General features: G+C 44.3%; 1 protein-coding gene across 4 annotated transcripts in view; it reads right to left on the bottom strand.

The window, feature by feature from the left end:
- Nucleotides 1–291: 291 nt before the first annotated feature.
- Nucleotides 292–12,628, bottom strand: part of STAC2 (SH3 and cysteine rich domain 2) — a 48,864-nt gene continuing 36,527 nt past the window's right edge. For all 4 annotated transcript variants that reach the window (XM_066629107.1, XM_066629104.1, XM_066629105.1 and 1 more), the window contains 4 exons: nt 12,422–12,519; nt 11,628–11,679; nt 9,532–9,669; nt 292–5,507 (listed from right to left, as the gene is read on the bottom strand). In XM_066629107.1, the coding sequence (XP_066485204.1) occupies nt 5,409–5,507; nt 9,532–9,669; nt 11,628–11,679; nt 12,422–12,519 (387 nt within the window). In that variant the 3' untranslated portion in view covers nt 292–5,408. The remainder of the gene's footprint in view (nt 5,508–9,531; nt 9,670–11,627; nt 11,680–12,421; nt 12,520–12,628) is intronic.

Genomic DNA, 12,628 nt, shown 5'->3' on the forward strand with positions numbered 1-12,628 from the left:
CCAATAAGGAAGAAGAGAAGCATTATCTGTTTTGTAGTGATAATATTCCTGTGCATGAACGCACAAATCCAGAAGAGCAGAACAATAATAACTGAAGTGTGAAAGCACTAACTCAGACACAGAGAACAATTTGATAAGAACAGCCTGGGCAAAGATGCCTAGCTCCATAGATGAGACCTTGAGTGAAAAAATCCTGCATTAAAGCCCACATATATCCCCCTCAAGGGCAACAGAGGAGAAATTATTTCCAGCTGGTAAGACAAAGAAAAAAGGAAACCACAAGATATTCACTGCAGTGTAATTAATATTTAATCCAGAATATTTTGTTTGTTTCTAACCAGGTTCTTTGGCCATCAAAATCAACACATCACATATTCCTCAACATAGCACACTGTATATGTTACAAACCAACCTTTCCACAGTGCAACTGGCAAGAATCTGGACATTATTGCTTAGGTGACTGGAATTGTGGGTAGGGGGATCAACTGTGCCACTCCCCCCTGTGCAAAGGTATTAGCAAGCGTTTTGTGTGTATTTGTAATCAGTCCTACATTTTGCCTTAGGAACACAAGTTTTAGAGAGACATTGGGATAGGGTGTTTGTTTTAGCATAAGCTTCAATGACCATGGACAAAGCAGTTACTACAGCTGCAGAGAACTGGCTGACTCAAAAGAAATAGGCAAGAGGGTTTAGGAGGCCCAAGGTAGCCAACAAAGAGCCCAATCCTGTCCAATTTTCCAGTGCTGGTGCAGCTGTGCCAATGGGGCGTGCACTGCATTTTGTGGTGGGGAGGCAGTCTTAGAGGCCTCCTCAATGTATATGAACATTTGTTCCCTTACCTTGAGGCTGCACTGGTGCTGGACAGTTGGATAGGATTGGGCCCAAAGTTGACACTACAAGTTGCTCTAAGAGAAGGCCATTGCAACACATAAGGTGAAAAAGTTCTGCCAAAGAAGCTATACATTTCTCAAGAGCTCTGATCAAGGTTCAGCTTGGCGCTTCTCTGGCACTACTATTGGAGATTAGATCACCAGTGTATTACCTAGCAATCACCTTTAGGGGTTTCAAATGGTAATGGGTCTTCTTCACTTCATCTGGGCATCTGCTTGCCCTTCCAATCCCTCACCTTCCTCACCAGTTTAGTGATCTTCTCAGAGTGGTTGTTCTTTTTTTAGCCAGAATGCCCTTTACAGAATACTGTAATGCCATAATATGCTGACAGTACAACAAGCAAGCACCATGCTCTTCAATCCACTTGAGTGCACTCTAGTTGTTCAAAGTCAAAGCTCTTGGGTATTGACTTTGAAGGAGGCACTAAAAGGACACTAAGCAGGAGAGGTTAGTAGTTGCTACAATGGGGTGTAGTGCAGAGGGAGGAAGAAGGGAGGTCAAATAATGTTTCTTTAATTGAAGCCATCATCTCACTAAGTTCTGTAAAGGACAGGTGGTGCTTATTATTCATTTTATGAAAGTCATGCACTAGTCAATCCACAGCCTCTGTTGAAGCCTAACCATTCTAAATAACTTCATGAATACCTGCATTTTGGCTTTGGCCAAACCAAGGAGCTCTGCATTGCCACCTGCAAGATTTGCCTTTCATCTGAGGTGATAGGAAAGTTCCACTGGTGGAGTTTGATCTGTGATGGCCTATTTACATATGGATGGCACCTAATAGGTGATGTGGTTCAACCACCTAAGCAGCTAAAGCAGCTCTGCTGAATTACCAGTGTGTCCTTCTGCTTGTACAAGCTTTCCTCAGTTTGAGCAACAATAACTAGTCACAGATCTTCCCCCAGTAACAACACTAATGCAACATTTCTATGGTTATGGGATCACCCCCATAAGTGAACCCATGCACCCAAAATGTTACACTGGAAGTTGTCTGCTGTTGTGGTTGAGTGCCGCAGGAATTTGCTTCTGATTTTTGACACACTTTCCTTCTGCCTCCTGGATAGCACATAGTAGCACAAACCTTTGAAGAGGTTCTTATCCCACATTCTGTTCTTCTAGCTATGTGAGCAAACATATAGACTTGATCTGTGATGGCCCATTTACACATGGATGTCATCACTTGGTGTTGTGGAAACTCAGTGCTGAACATGCATATGTGAAGCAGGTCAAGCTAGCTGCTCCCTCCCACCTCCGTTCTTTGGAGAATTACATTCTGGGATAGATTCCAGGAATTCAACGTGCACGGAAAGGTCTGTGTGTAAATCCACCACCCTGGAGAAATTATGCAGATGCACAGGAGGCATCTGTTTCTATATTTCCCTAAGGGAAGGGGAGGGGAAACTGACAGTACTGCTGGGCTCTGGACTAGACCGGCAGGTCTAGAAGGGGCAATACTTCTGTATGAGATTGTGAAAATATTAGTTACTTGTTCAGACATTAGGGGAGGAAATAAATAATCATTTCTGTTGGCAGCAAACTGAAACAGACAAATATGACAATACCAATAAACTAGTTCAATTAAAAAACACGGTGGCAATGAGATCCATTGGATCTGTGAGACTTCATGAGTGACTAACAGTGTCTCATCCTCAGGCTTCCAATCTCTAAAATGGAGACAGCAACAACATACCTCACAACACTGTTTCCCAAGTGAAGGGAGAACAATCCTAAAGTGCTTTGCATTCTAAAAGTGCTGGAGAAATACCCAGAACAACATTCCAATTCCAACCACACAAATTGTGATGACATTTTTCTGCTCTGCAGCTTGGGATGAATTTTGACAAAAAGAAGATGCTGATGCAAGTGTGAACTTGCTCACTTCTGGGGTTTTCACCAGTGAATTACCTGGGTGAAAGTGGCTCTGGAATTAACTCATTAGAATTTCAACCCTTGCTGAAAACATTTAGTAGAGAGTTTGGTGACATTTGGAACCAAGAATGGAACATTTCCAGGTGCCTAGCTAAGGCTGCAATCCTATGCATGCATTCCTGGATGGGCTTTACTTCTTATAATGCATAAGTTTATGCTGTAAGGCTGCAATTATATGTACACTTACTTTGGAGCAAGCCCCATTTAATATAATGAAACTTCTGTGTAAACACACATAGGATTGTGTTGCTAGTACTTAAACATTAGCTATTATGAGAAAGTGAGAGCTCATGTTTTGAACATGGAAGGGCCCAAGTTTAATCTCAGGCATCTCCAGTTTAAAAAGGCCTCAGGTGGCAAGGCTGGAAAAGGTCTCTGCTTGAGACTTCAGCCAGGTGCTGCCAGACGAACTAGGTCAGGCAAAATGGACCATACGTCTGAAGCTGTATGTTTACAAAGGAGAGTCACTCTCTCTCAGCCTAACCTACCCCACAGGATTGTTGTGAGGACAAAAGGAGGGAAAGAATCATGTTCACCACCCTAAGCTCCTTGGAGGAAGGGCGGTATAAAAATGTGAAAAATAAATAAAAAAAATACAAAATGCTCATGTTTTCTTTTCATCCCTGCCTAGGGCTGGGAAATAAAAATCTGATCCTTACAATATTGTTCCAGCACTCTCTGAGGCAGTTCTTTTCAAAACCAAAATCATTTGATAAAACAAAAATATCACATTTTACATCCCGAAAATGACTTTTTGACCCGCTATCCCTTTTTCCTTTGAAACATGGGAGAATTTACTTGCTCTGCAAAAATGAACCAGGGTTGAAGAAGGCGCTGCTTTGGGCCAACTTAGTGGAGCTACCACCTTCCTCCATGCTCAGCATAGCAGATCTGCTTAGGAAAAGAAGCAAATTGAGAATGCAAAGTAATCATGGGTCAAGCACTAGGAAGGTTTTTGATCCATCCTTTGGTTTCCTGGAAGCAAAGAAATATCTATTGCTTAGCTAAGGCTGAGGCCATTTTGTAAGAGCTCAGGAAAAAACTCTCTCTCAGCTCTGTTTATGCTGTATACATAATGTGGACACCAGTACAGTTCATACCTGTGTAAATTATCTTATATATGCCACATAATTTTTAATGTACCTACCATATGCATTGGGCCATTTCCATGTACTGTTAGCACACCAATGCTCTGGATGCACATGGTATTGCTGAGCTATGTGCAACTGGTCCAAAGCACATGTAAGTGTATTTCAAAGTGGTGGGTAACGGGCTGGAGTGTTTGCACAAGCAAGTATTTTACTCACAGCATGTATCCTGTGCAAACCGGTTTGAGAAACACAGGATTTAGCAAACATGTCCCCTTCTTAACCGCCCTAACTAGTGAGGAAGATCCCAGCTTAGCCATACTGCTGATGCCCATGTCATAACTCCCTCCAAGGACTGGGCCGGAAGTTCTTTTGTATTTGCTGACAAAAGTACATCTACGAAGAACAAATAGCTGGAAGCATGCCAGGAAGGTCAGGGAAGACAAGATGATCAGGGTTTCTGAACTCGTCTTGTGAGCAATGCAGTGGGGTAACATTCTCAGCTTAGTTCAAAAACGTATCTGGCTGAGGAAAGTCCCTGAGAAATTATCCACGCTGCTGTCATTCATAAGGTGGGGAAGCCACTGCATGCTGGAGGGGCAAATGGAGATCGACGAATATCCCAGAAGCCAGGAAGGGAGGCAGCATTTCACATCAAAGAAAAAAAGAACTACAACACTATTAATCTCCCAGGTGCTCTCTGTAGAATGGGGCCCATGGTGAGACTCATCAGTAACATGAGAAGTAGAGACCGGGTTACATGGAATTTTCCTGTCTCAGTCTCTCTTTTGACAGGGGAGGGGGCTGTATCAAACCTGAGCAACAGCCACATGTGACACAAATATATTGAGAGCCCTAAAGGTGTCAAACTAACACAGAGACAGACACAACACACTGACATGGCCTCCTTGGCTGGAGAAGGCCTTCATAGTTCCACATGTGGTACTCATGCAACACAAAATTATTAGGGAACTTCTGAATTGGGAGTTGAGGGAGGGGGGAAGGAACTTTATGCCAAGTGAGAAAGAGCCCTGTAGTGTAAGGCTGGTTGCTATCGATCGGCCTCTGTTGCCGTGGAAGCGTGGCCTGAAGACAGGGAAAAGGACAGGAAAAGAGGGTGAATAATAGCTTTGGAACTCTCCCTCACACTCTATAGCACAGAGCTGTCAGTGATGACCTTTCAAAACTGTGCCCAAGCTGCAGAAGGTGGGATGACAAACCAAACAAGGCTTGAGCAAATTTCCAGTCCCAACCGGGCACAAGCAGCAGCACACAGAAAGTGGTACTCAAGCGAGTCCCCCAACCTTCTTCTGTCCTCCAAACCAAAGCCATCCCCAATCCCATCTAGAGGATTCCATGAAATTGTGAGTTGCCAGGTGCTCAGGTATGGGATGGGCTGGAGTAAGGCAGGGTTAAGAGGGAGGCTCTTGCCCTGCGATTGACCTCTCTCTTTTTTTAAAAAAAAACTTTTTCATCCTGCTTCACACTCTCATTCCTTCTTCAAATCTCCGTCAGTGTATCAGCTGGCACCAGCCCTCGTTTTTTGCCACTCGTCACCTTGATGAAAACTTCGTTGGTCTTCCCTACACCAACACAGATCTGGGAGAAAGAGAAGATGAAAAATTCAGTTATTAAAAAAAAATCCAAAAAACCAAAATACTGTAAACACTACAGTAATAACACAAACTAACGAATGTGGTGAGGATACCAAGCACCTCTCCTTGTTTAGTATGTGATGAAGAAATTGGCCATATGTAGGCCAAAGAAAATATCAACTTTTTGTAAGAAATCAAGCTGCTATCCCTTATGGTTGCCCCCCCTCCACACACACAGAGTTCCTAGACTAGGGGTCTCCGAGCTTTTCAATAAGAGGGCCACATAATATATTTTGCACATATTTTATTCATTTTTAAATGAATGAATACGTTTAACTTTGATTTTTTTTTTGTAACCAGCATGATATGATTCAGAACCTAAGAGAAATGTGACAATTACAAAGAAACAATGCCATGTTTAAACTGAGAAATGATATACAAGGAGTAAAAATGTCAAACATTAGCAAATGTTCTGACACAAAAAGTTGCTGTGGGCCAGATAAAATCTTGTGGCAAGACGAATGCGGCCTCTGAGCCATAGTTTGGAGACCCCTGTTCTAGACCTTTAGAATAGGGGACTTTGCATACTCAGATCCTTCTCTTATAGGGGGTTGGTCATGGCATTCAGGGGTGAGGGTTGGGTTGTTGTGAATGTAATGTCCTGCACTATACTTTTTCTTATCTTTGCCATTTGAGTCCTTGCCCAAAAGCTGTTTGACAGCCAAAATGTAATTTGGATTTTTATTATTATTATTTTTATCCAGAAGGGACAAAGCATCAAAAAAGCTTCTACAAAAACAAAGCTCTTTTCTGAAAGAGCAAGCTGCTAGTCCTCAAGCTGCTGAGTGAGTTTGAAAAATGAGCAAGCAATTTATCCAAAATACTTAGAAACCTCAGAGTGGGTTTAGAAGATGAGAAGTATTTAATTTCTCAAAGCTTCTTGCCTTACCTATTTTCCAGCTTTATCCCCCCAATACTTCTGCCTAGACTCCATTTCCTATATGCTTCCCTCTCTCCACTTTGCAATACTGTGAGCCCCAAGTCTCCTTCTCAGAATCCCCATCCCCCCCCAATCCCCTACAAATTAAACCATGCAAATTACACATAATACACATTTCAAGCCAGGGTGCCAAATTTCTGTTGCTTGGAGGCTAAATAGGGGAAATGCCTGGAAAATCTAAGTGGGATCCCATTTATATTCTTCTGGTTATTGTTAGTGTTCTGAGCATGAACAATAGGAGGCTCTCTGTCACATCTCTCTAGCACGGAACTATAGGGAGGGTTTGGATATTGGGGGGGGGGGCGGGAGGTTATCAACTCCAGGAACCAATCTTTTCACCCATCTGCCAGCTTCATCTGCCTTCTTGTGCCTCTCCTGGAATCAGAATCTCCTTGATCTGGTTTCTTTTGTGATTTGTGACAAGCTACACACTTCTGGCATGCCTGAGATTAGCTTAGCTTCTTTTCCTTGAGACACATTAAGAAACTATTCTGTTGGCTGACATCAGGCCCAGGGAGACTGAATGCAGATGGATCAAGCAGCTCCAGAGTAGATCATTAGACGGTCTTTGATAGTTCAAGAGGGGAGGGGACTTGAATGCACAGGAGTTCTGAACACAAATACTACAGCATAGCGGTACACTGTTGAGGGCAGTCATTCCTGATATGAGTACATACAGGACCAACCAGCACAGTAATTACCACAATTGCTTTCACCACAGCTCTAATGCCACATTTCTAAGGAGGGCAAGGAAACACAACTGTGGTTGTATCACTTTTAGTATTATTAACTCCAACCAGAAAGGTAAAACATTGCTAATGCCTTTTCAAGATACCCTCAGTTCCCTGTGCTGAATTATATCAGCCCTGAAAGCACAAAGGCAGACAATGAAGGAGAAGAGAAGTTCCCTTATCAACAATGCCACTGGGCTGTGGAGAGACTGTGCTCCTAGACCTGCCTTTTAATCTTTCTTCGAACATGCCATTGGTATGCACCAGCATTTTGCAGAATTCCAACAGCTCAGGCACACTTTGTGCTGAATTAAAACTGGAGGCACTGTTTACTCCTATGTCTGAAAAATGGAGAGTGCGTAAAAGAAAAGGCTACCTGTCCTCAGAGGAGCACGGCCCCTGTATCTTCTGTGAGTGACTGCTTTGGGTACGCAGCCTTTAAGGACATGCAGCTCTGCAGAACTTTCACATGTGGGGGGTGAGCTGGGGACTGGGGGCACTGCTTTGCAGTGGTTTGGTTCCTTCTTGGCTGACACATCCCAGATGGTGATGCTGGGGGACTCCTGTTCGGCACCCTGGCCTTTACAATGTGGGGTGCCACAGGGTTCTATTCTGTCCCCCATGCTTTTTAACATCTACATGAAACCACTGGACGAGATCATCCGGGGATTTGGAGTGGGGTGTGACCAATATGCTGATGACACCCAGCTGTATCTCTCCTTACCGCCTTGTTGCACAGAGACTGTGGGAGTCCTGGAGCACCTCAGGACTGGGCTGTGAGTCATCTGCCTGCTCTGAATGGGATTGCACTCACCCTGCAGGAGCAGGTGCACTGTTTGGGGGTGCTCCTGGATTCACAGCTTTCCCTGGAGAGCCAGGCTGCAGTGGTGGCCAAGGGTGCCTTTGCCCAGCTTCGGCTGGTGCGCCAGCTGTGACCGTACTTGAGTCACTTGGACTGGACCATGGTGGTCCACGCCCTAGTGACTTATAGATTGAATTACTGTAACACATTCTATGTGGGGCTGCCCCTGAAGATAATTCAGAAGCTGCAACTAGTGCAGAATGAGGCAGCCAGAGTGGTTACTGGAGCTAGGCGGTTTGATTCTATAGGACCACTGCTTTGGCAACTGCACTGGCTGCCCATTCACTTCCAGGCCCAATTCAAGGTACTGGTTTTGACTTTTAAAGCCCTTCACGCTTGGGGCCAGGTTATCTGAGGGACCGCCTTCTCCCATATTTTCCAGCCCGCCCTCTTAGGTAATCTGTGGGGGCTTTCCTGTGAATGCCATCTTTCTCTTTTCACCACCCCCCTAGATGGTGGTAGGGGCAAGCCTTCTCGGTAGTGGTGCCACAATTATGGAACTCCCTACTGGGGTAATTAAGGTCTACCCCCTCCCTCATGGTGTTTCAGCAAGGGCTCAAAACTTTTGTTTCGTTTGGCATTTTGGGTTGTCTGCCTCCTGCGCCTCTATAGCAGTTCCTTGAATGTTAATAGTTTTGCCCTCCTCCAAGTTGGTTTTTATTTTATGTATTTATTTATTTTTGAGTTTATTCGTTGTTTTTATAAATTGTATTTATTTAATTTTTTTCTGTTCTATAAATTATAAGCCACTTTGGGCATCTGCGTCAGCAGAGGAAAGGCAGGATAAAAATCTTTTAAATAAATGGTGATTGGACACTCTTGTGGTAAAAAAACACTCCCTCTTTACCTCGATTTTTTTTATTATTTCCTCCCTCTTCTGTCCCCTTTTAAACCCCCACCAAGAGGATTCTGAGTTCCCTCAGGAGCCTGGAAAGACTGTTGAGTCATCCTGATGCAGCCATTATCCTGGGATACTACGCTACACCTTCCCCTTCCCCCTTGATAGGTTAGCAAAAAAACGTGATTTGGGGCCAGCTCACTGGATCATGAAATCTATCTGATGGCCAAGAGTGGGAGATTCAGAAACCTGGGCAAGGCTGCTTACAAACTAATTTGGTCAGACAAACTGGGACTGAGGGAAAACACTTGCCAATAACAGATGTGTGCTTTTAGTAATATACATTGCCCATGACTCTTGAAAGTGGTTGTAATGGAGTTTCTGCACCTTAGAAAGCAGTCTACAAACTTCCTTCAGGCAGAACAAAGGATCTGCAGTTTATGACTGCAGACATATAATCCAGAGGATCTTTTTTCCTTCAAACAATGAGGACTAGAAACTTGCTTTTTGGAAAAAAAACATACTTGGTATATTCAGATATCTAATGTATGGATTCTGCTTGCGCAGAAAAGACCAATATGAGATGTTTGCTCCTACCTGGTTTTCCTTAAGGCTTAACTGCCCCTGCTCTTTGTTGCCACTGAAAGTCTTGCAGCATCTCCAGACTGTCTCACCTGGACGAACCCGTTGCACAAAATTGGCTGGGAAGAATCCCATGCGGTCACCCATTTTCCCCTAGAAAACAAAACAAAACACACCATCAGCAAAGTTATATACTCTTCATGTGCAGATATTTTTGATATCCTGTTCCCCCCCCCCTCCACGGTCAAAGGGGACAGACTCATGCCTATTTAAATTAAAATTGTACAACGATTTAAAGCTGTAAGTCTCAAGATGCTAATTAAGACTCATTGGTAGCAAAAATGCCTCAAAAGTACAAGTTATCTGCTGTGCAATAAGTACATGTGGACACCGCCATGTCTAACTGAAAAAAGCAAGGCTGCTGCCATAACATTTGGTTCATCAGAACTAAAGCAATCTAAAACAGATTTCTTTGGATCCACTGGGTCAATTCCTTTTATAAACACTGCAAGGTTTTGATCTTCACAAAGCTGTTTCTTCAGAGCACATAGAACAAAAGTTCCACACATCTCCAGATATCATCAATCTGGATACACTGAGTGCAAGCCTATTGGTTTGAGCAGGTTGATACTGGTATTCTCAAGGAACAGAACACCTGAGAAGGCTTCCCGGTAGGGTTTGCTGTTGCTGCTGTACTACATCTCCTTACTAATAGTGGTTCACAAACTGTGCCTGAGGTTGCAGTGATGAATTCAAAAGGGTGCCACGGGATGTCCCCAGCGGCCTCTTCTTCCATCTTGGATTACATGAGATCTTGTGCAATCCAAGATGGCAATGCCCCAGAGAGCTGGGAAGAAGAGGCTGCTATGAAAGAAGAGTGCTGTGGCCACAGCAAGTTTAGGAATTGCTGCCTTACTTTCAATGGCTAAATTCTAAAGATAGAAAAATAAAATTTGTGCCAAATTTCTATATTGATCCTTTCAAAAATATATTTACTGTACCAAAAGTATATATTTATTTTTGATTGGTCTTTGTAAATTGATATTTTGTTAATAAAGATTGTTCTTAAAAATTGAAAAAAGAAATTCAGGGTTCAGTCTGACCAGTAAGCCAGGATAGTTTGTCTGCTACTCTCAGATGTGTGAGGATGCTTTAAAATCCAATATTCTGTGCTGAATTTTTTGAATAAAGGGCAGGAAAAGTGGTTGAGATGGAGTGGTAGGAGTGGCTAGGATAGCACTAGGAGTGCAAGACTCCATCCTCTGACTCTTTAGGAGTCTCTTAGAGCACTGGAAAGCTCTGGAAGTGTGAAGGATGCTCAGAACCTGCCATGTTGCTATAGCAACAGGGACAAGGAACCAGATGTATGTCTGGCTGGCTCAGAGGCCAAAGCCTTTCCCTGGGGGCCTACAGAGCGTGCATGTGTGAGAGAGTGTGTGAGTTCAAGGAATAGAACATGCATGGATTCACAAGAGCTGGACAAGAAGAGGCAGTTGTGTGTAAGGATATTTTAGCTGATGGGAAGGCACACACGCAATAGGGTATCATCACAGGCAGAAGGTTTTGGACATGAGAGATTGCAAGTTCAGTTTCCTCTGCTCTGCCAAGAAGCTTTATGGATGGCACTGGTCAGTCCACTCTGTCTCAGCTGGTTTTTACCTTTCAGGGATGTTACTTTTCTCCTTCCTCTAATGAGCTCAGGGTGGTGTACATGGTTCCTTTCCTCCTTTTACCCTCATAACAACTCGGTGAAGTAGACTGAGAGGGAGTGACTGGCCCAAGGTCACACAGAAAGTTTCATGGCTGAGCAGGGATTTGAACCCGATTCTTCCAGGTCTAAGTCCAATGCCAGAACCACTACATCATCCTAACTCCTGTTGATAATATTCACCAAATTGAGCAGGGTGGCAAGCTGGCATTTTCTTGATTGATTTAGGACGTGCCACAGATCCTGCTTGGTTCTAATGAGGGGTTCAGTACGGTTTATATCTACCAGGATGTAAGGACAGGGGAACAAAGAGGGCCAGTTGCTGATCACAATACAATAAGAGCCAAGAGTTCTTCCAACTCCATGCACACCCACTGCTTGTCCCCAACTCTACTGTGCTCACCTTCCACCAGTCCTCATTGGAGTCATCCACCAGCATGATTCGATCTCCAGGCCTGAGGAAACAGAGGAGATCTGGTTTTGTTCCAGAGAAGGCAGGAAGTGATTGCTGTGCTCTCCCCTTCCCTTTCTAAATTTGGAATTGGGCTTGGCATGGCAGAAAGACCACAATACAAAAATATTATCTAATCAATGCCATCATATGCCCCCAAAGATGTCCCATTGGCAATACTCACCAGCAGCAGGCAGCCTCATCACCACGGATCTGGCTCAATGTGGGTCCCCCGGACCACCCCCAGGGTGGTCCGGGGGCAGGTGGTTGGGGAGCGAGAGGCAGGGCTGGGATCCGACAGATGCCAGATCCCAACCCCCATTCCTGAGCAGTGTGGAGCGGCTTCAAGCCGCTCCGCTCTCCTCGGACTTATACCACCTCTGGGGGTGGTGCATGTTCAAGGAGACCCATAGGGGCTGCAGTGGCTTACCCAGGGGTAAGAGGAAGAGTTTCCCCTTTCCTCTGGCTGAGCAACTTTGGCACCCTATTGTGTATTGTCTCCTGGCCTGCTTGTTCCAGTGCAAGATAGGATTGTGCTGTAAAGCTCAGAACCACTCTGGAAAGGTTGACCTGTATTCATTAGCAGTCCCAAGTTGCCAGGAGGGGGGAAGGGAGTCTGAGTTATAGTGTCTTCCTTAAAGCCAGCCAGCAAGTTCTTGGCTGAGAATTTGGATTAGAGATTCACCAGCTCAGAGCTTCTTCATATGAACTAATGGGTGGCATGATCTGGTAAGGAATACACTTACTTCAGGGGTAGGTCGTTGTTCTCCTGAGGCAGAAACTTGTAGAGGGCTACATATGAGTACATGGGTGAGATCTCCTTCCGCACAGAGCTCCGACTTGCCTGTAGAAGGAAGAAAGAGCCAACAAGAAGTCAGGGCTTCAGAAAACATATAGTCTAGTTCTCAGATCTCAGGAATTTTTTGTACCCTGAGCTGCCAACTTCCTTACCC

The sequence above is a fragment of the Tiliqua scincoides genome, chromosome 5, assembly GCF_035046505.1.
Source record: "Tiliqua scincoides isolate rTilSci1 chromosome 5, rTilSci1.hap2, whole genome shotgun sequence".
NCBI lineage: Eukaryota > Metazoa > Chordata > Lepidosauria > Squamata > Scincidae > Tiliqua > Tiliqua scincoides.